General features: G+C 31.8%; 1 protein-coding gene across 1 annotated transcript; it reads left to right on the top strand.

Moving 5' to 3' along the window:
- Positions 1-1,211: 1,211 nt before the first annotated feature.
- On the top strand, positions 1,212-5,445 carry LOC108483708 (ubiquitin-conjugating enzyme E2 7). Its single transcript, XM_053026932.1, has 6 exons — positions 1,212-1,382; positions 1,490-1,592; positions 1,982-2,079; positions 2,157-2,257; positions 3,340-3,417; positions 4,555-5,445. The coding sequence occupies exons 1-6, from the start codon at positions 1,340-1,342 to the stop codon at positions 4,630-4,632; spliced, it is 501 nt and encodes a 166-aa protein (XP_052882892.1). The 5' UTR covers positions 1,212-1,339; the 3' UTR covers positions 4,633-5,445.
- Positions 5,446-6,316: the final 871 nt, after the last annotated feature.

Genomic DNA, 6,316 nt, shown 5'->3' with positions numbered 1-6,316 from the left:
GAACTTTCTAACCAAAGTTTTCAAAGACATTTGCAAAAAATAAAAAATAAAAATTTACAATCCATTTCCCTCTCATTCCACCATCCCACACAATATTTTCACAAGTATAAAAATATTTTCAACCCTACTGTATTTATCCAATTGATACAGTTATCTTCTGAACATAGATTTAATTATCGTTTTCCTCTTAACATTTTGGCTTTTAGAATTTCTATCGTTGTTCTCCTTGAATAAGACTTGATGTTTGATTATAGTTGAACTTTGTTACTCTACCAAATTCTTCAAAAGTTGATATTCTTTTAGTTTGTTTCATGTTTCCTTAAAGTTTTTATATTTTGAACTATTTTACTTGGTGCTTATTAAAATTTATTTGTCCAGCAAGCATGTTTTAATTTTTGATACTATGTTATTTTTATTTTTATGAAATATACCAGAAAATTAAGAGAGGTAAATTATATATCTTGTAATTATCTTTATTCTAAAGTCATTTAGGAAATACATAATTCTTAGAAATCAACATTTCGATTAGTGTTGGGAGAAGTAATGTTGTTAAATTGAAATTATTGTATTCGAAATTGTAATCAAGTATCGTACATTGTTTTTATATCTAATTTATAATTAGAAAGTTTTTTCTGAATCCTTTTAATCGAGGCTAAAATTTTAGAAATTAGAAATATCAAAATTAGAATAGCACTTGATGTTATTAAAAATACCTAAAAAATATTATATTCGTAAAGCATAAACATAGACGAACTCTTATGAATATGAAAAATAGATCGGATTAGTCGCTTCGGCTTGGAATTCATTGTCAACTCATCCGCATTGTTCATTCTTATCTTATTTGCAAGAGATTTTATTTTCTTTTTTCATTTAAATTTTAGATTCTATTTTCATTAAATTTAGCTATAATTTTTAATACATTATTAATTAAATTGATAAAATATATAAGTATTAAAAATTAAATGTATTATCATACTACTTAGAAAAGAATTCTATTATCAGGGGAACGAAATCAAATATCACCACGGCAACCCAACATAGTTGAGCGAAGATTTGTGGAGTTTACCAGAAAAAAAATCAAATTTCCAATTTTTACTATTATTCCAACTCTTTAACTCTTGCGTGGCAACTCCCAATTCGTGGTAAAACGAATGTAGAAACAAATCGAACCGTACCTAATCCTATCTCAACTTTGCACAATATTTAAGTCCACTATCGGCTAATTCACTCTATCTATAAAGTAAAACGGAGTGTCTGCTTATAAATTTTCTTTTATTTTTCCTCTCCTGAAATCCCAGAGCTTTTTCTCAGCTCTCTCTCTCTCTCTCTCATCTTTTACATGGCATCTCAAGCCAGCCTCCTCCTTCAAAAACAGCTCAAAGGTAGTTCTTTTTCTTCTTCGATCGTTTTCAATTTAGCGATTCTCGATATGAATCTTTTTTTGGGGTTTGGTTTGAATCGGGTTTTTTATTGATCTTTTCTTTTGCAGATCTTTGTAAGAATCCGGTTGATGGGTTCTCGGCTGGATTGGTCGATGAGAACAATATCTTTGAATGGAGTGTAACAATTATTGGACCTCCTGATACTCTTTAGTAAGTTCTTTTTTTTTTTTTTTTTTTTTTTGGGGGGGGGAGGTGGTTGGGTGGTAAAGTTTGTTTCTTGAATTGAAATTTAGTGTTTATTATGGATTCTCGATGTGGGTTTTGTTTCTTGACATTGGATCATGAACTGATGTTATGGTTTTTTGTTGTTCTTTAGTAATGTTGGTATTAGATTGAGTAATCTTTGCTTTGTAGCTTACTCAACCATTTGGTTTGCTACTCTCGAGTAATCTTGATTTTGAATTGAGTTCTCGTGGAATTGCTTATGGTGTATGCTGCTCTGGGAATAATTTCTTTGTTAATCTCTCATCTGGGGAATATATATATTTCTAATTTATGTTTACTTTTAGAGTTCCTTAACGTAAATGTTCTAATTTCAGTGAAGGGGGATTTTTCAATGCTATCATGAGTTTTCCACCAAATTATCCAAACAGCCCTCCAACAGTCAAATTTACATCAGAGATTTGGCATCCTAATGGTATACCTTTGTTTCTTCAACTTCTCACTTGCCTTTATGTGATGCAAGAACTAAACCCATCTTGATGTGTGTTGCAGTTTATCCTGATGGGCGTGTTTGCATATCAATTCTTCATCCTCCGGGTGATGATCCAAATGGCTATGAGCTTGCAAGTGAGCGCTGGATGCCAGTCCATACAGTATGTTTATGAAGTGTCATTTGTTTGTCTTTTTTTTTTTTTTTTTTTTTTTTTGTGCCTGTTCAAGTGCTAATAACATTTGCATTCATGGTGCGGTAGATTTCAGATTTTCTCAGAGTTATACTTGATTGCAATCAAGTAGTATTCTTTTTTCAGACAACAAATGAAGATAGGAAACAGCTCTTATATTTCCTGGAAATAGTAAGAGATATGCATGTGATTAGAAACCAAAATTTATATGAATCTGAATGCTAATATTCAATGATTTATTCTTACTAGAACTAAGGATTGAAGGGGATATTTTTTGTAGGAATGTGGTCAGAATGTTTTATGACTGTAAGATACCTCTCAACTTGGATGGGTGAATTAAAGAAGATGGTAGATGATTAATTTTGATTGTTTAAGTTTATCAGGTGATTGAGAGTTAGAGGTGTAAAATTAATTTGGTGTTGGATAAATGTGAGTGACTCGAGAGACAATTCTTCTTTCAAAGGATGGTGATTATATCAGTTAAAAAGAATTATTGATAAAAATAAGGATGACATAGAATGGACTGATCATGTGATGTGTGGACCGAAAAAGATAATAACATGAATGAAACAAATGAAGACCAATGTTAAAGGTAAAAGATATCTGGAAGGAAAAACAATATAAGAAGGAAAGAGAACACGAATATAAATTGTAAGTCATGTCGGTAGCTTAAATTTGGATGAAACAGAGTAAAAAGTTCATGTACAGAAACTTAATCGGTTTCAGATAGACTCGGTTTAGTGGAGGAACCATCAAAAGTTTCAAGTTATAAAACAATTTAGTCTCTATTGTTATTTCCTATTCTTTCATCTCATTATTGATCCAAATGTTTTTTCTAAGGTGCATTGCTTTGTCTTGTGGTTATCAGCTCTCATGGTTTGATTATGGTCTTAAAGCCTTTTGTTATCTGTTTATGATGTGGAGATTTGAAGTGTTGTATTCATTAGTTTGAAATGTTTTCTCAACGTGCTCCTCACTATTGTTTTTCCCTCATTTTTTGCCCTACGTTACTGGTACTGCATTAACAAATGTATATTCTTGCTATTTGGCAGGTTGAAAGTATTGTTTTGAGTATCATATCAATGCTTTCCAGCCCTAACGATGAATCCCCTGCGAATGTTGAAGCTGCAGTAAGTGATTCTTGATTCATATGTTTCCTTTTCGTTGCTTTTTTGTTCTTTAATTTATTGTTTCTTATTAGATATTCTGGTGGTCACCTCATTACATTCAGTATGGCTAATTAATTTCTGCATAATGTTTGATACAAACTAACATATGTCCTAAGGGGCTAGTATGATGAAACTTTCTTTAAAAGCTTATTGGATTAAGCTCATGTCAGCTAATTGTCAATTAAAATGAGCATTCTGATTGTATGGTGTTCTAACATGCACTAGTGCTTTCATCTCAATAAGTCTTCATCTATGGTTTGCGTTCCCTTATCACATCTGTGGTGGCTAGCATCATTCTATGATAGGATTTCACATGTGAGGTAGTGAATTCAAAAGGTTTAATTATGTTTTAGCCCCTTTACTATGCTGGAATTTGGGATTTTTCACTCTAATTTGGCATAATTTGGTCTTTCTACTTTTATAATATTATTAGTACCTTCAATTTGATAAAGCTATTCACTGTTGCAGTTAAAGTAGTGACAGGGAATTTCCATGAGTCTGTTAACATTATCAACACTGTTATATCAATTAACAGTTATGAACACAATTATATTGTTATGGTCGGTATGGAACTAATCGATTGGAGCTCATAACCTTAAATTCTTCGAAGGGAGTTCCCAAAGTTCCCGAACTCATTAGGAAGAGAGTCTTAAACCTAAATTAAAATAACTTTGTCTTATTTTTTTACTAATAATTGTTCTCTTGAATAGAAGGTATATAGGGTTTTATTCATGTTGGATCAGAAACTATAATTTAAGGACTTTTAATTGCAATAAAACACTTGCTAAATAAATTGTTCTAATTATAAATTTTACTAAAATAAACTAATTTGTCTTCTTTCCATTTTTCATGCCAAAGGCAACCGTAACTATTATCAATTTGGACGGGATCCAATTATGCTAAATTAAAGTAGAATGATTAAATCTCAAATTTCATCATGGTAGAGTGACAAACTATAGTTTGATCGAATTTAAAACATTTTTGACATTGATGTCTTACTATTTTTGACGGACCAAAGAATCAAAACTATGATTTTTCTTTTTCATACAATCAACATTCCTTTTTTTATTTTTTTATTTTCTGTGTGTGTATTTGCAGAAAGAATGGAGAGAGACAAGAGATGAATTCAAGAGGAAGGTTAGCCGCTGCGTGAGACGGTCCCAAGAAATGTTATGATCCATTGCCGCTGCTTCTTCTCAACAATATTTGAGTACCCAGGGAATGCCTTCAATTGATTGATTGTGTGGGGAGCTTTGGTCGATAACACTGCAAGTGTCCTTGTAGAATGCCATATGAAAATCTCAACACTCTACTTAAAAACTCTCCCTTTTTTTGTTTTGGTTTTGACTGGAGTAATGTAATTACTCTGAAAACAGTTTCCCGGTATTCAAAAGCGTTTTTTGGTAAGTGTTTGTTGGCAAACGTTCTTGTTGAGTCCCGCTTTTTTATCATGAAATGGTCATTTGTCAGGTGCCTCTTCCTTGGGTGGACAATTTGTCTGGTCTTTGATGATTTCATTGATCTTATTACTACCTTTTTAGATCAATAAACTCCACCATTGTATTTTAATTTATCTCTTCAAGCTTGAGTTGGATGTGTACTTCCAACCGTTGTTCTTAGATGGGTGCGAATTAGACTTGGGTCAAGTTGGTTTTAGAACATCTCTGATCAAACGGTTTCAGGTTTGCGTTGTTTCCGATTTCTGTCATTTTGAGTTCGGAATTGAGGCTTCAGATTCCTGTCATGTGGGTTAGGTCATTTTTTTATTGTTGTTGGTTTTTTGGTCTTGGTGGCTGATGTTGAGATGGACTCAAATTTTGAGGTCTGGGTTTGAGTTTGACGGTGTAAATCACGCTTGATAGAGGTGTTCAAGAAGAGAGCTTGTCAAAGTCTCCTTCATCTGTACCAACCTTGACTGTACATTGATTGTTTGATTGGCCCTTTCTCTTTTTTGGGCCAACAGAATTAATGGCTTTCAAATTTTAAAAATGATATTAATTTATATAATTGTATCATAAGATATTCAAATGATCTTATTTACAATGATTTTATTAATGAACCTTTGGCATTACAACTAATCATGTGCAAATGTTTAGGTACGTTGTATCTAGATTAATTTTGATTTAATTTCAGATATATTTAGTTTAGTTCCTTTCAAATAATAAAATGAGTAAAGTTAATATTTTAAAAATTTGACTGTTGATCAAACAATAATTAAATAAATCATTAAAATTAATTTAAAAAAATAATTTAGTTCAACGATTAATTTTTAATTCGATTTTCAATTTTTCAGTGATTCCAAACCGTCCATTGAGAAACTGATTTATTCGATCCATCCGGTTCCAAGTTCCAACAAGACCGAGCAAGACACACCCGTCGACTTAGCAGCTAGACTCGTAATTAGGTCCGTGAATTAATGAACCGCTCAGCTCCCCGTTTGACTTAGATATCTTTCTTTACGTAAATACCGTACACGTGTCGCACAATTGAGCTGTCGTTGGCCTAATAATCACGTGCAGTGACCCCCCCGGCCCAAACTCCATAATTCGCTGTAATAAATAAAGGATTAATTCCACTAGAGATCCTTAAACCATGATTTAAAATTTTAAATTGCTCTCAAACTTCAACATATTCTAATTGAAGTCATCAAAATATTCATATGATATCAATAAACTCTTTCTCTCAGCTTAACCATTAAATTGAATATTAACATTAATTTTTTCACTCAAGTTTGATGTGAAAAATAGAACACATTGTGTATGACTATTGTATGGATAACTTAGATCAACATAGTAAAAAATAAAAATAGCTTTTCTAAATTTTATTAAAATTATCTGTAATGACAGGTCCTAAGATTAAG

This window comes from Gossypium arboreum, chromosome 1, assembly GCF_025698485.1.
Source record: "Gossypium arboreum isolate Shixiya-1 chromosome 1, ASM2569848v2, whole genome shotgun sequence".
Taxonomy (NCBI): Eukaryota; Viridiplantae; Streptophyta; class Magnoliopsida; order Malvales; family Malvaceae; genus Gossypium; species Gossypium arboreum.
The sequence above is the reverse complement of the archived record's forward strand: the minus strand, read 5'-3'. Positions and strand labels throughout refer to the sequence as shown.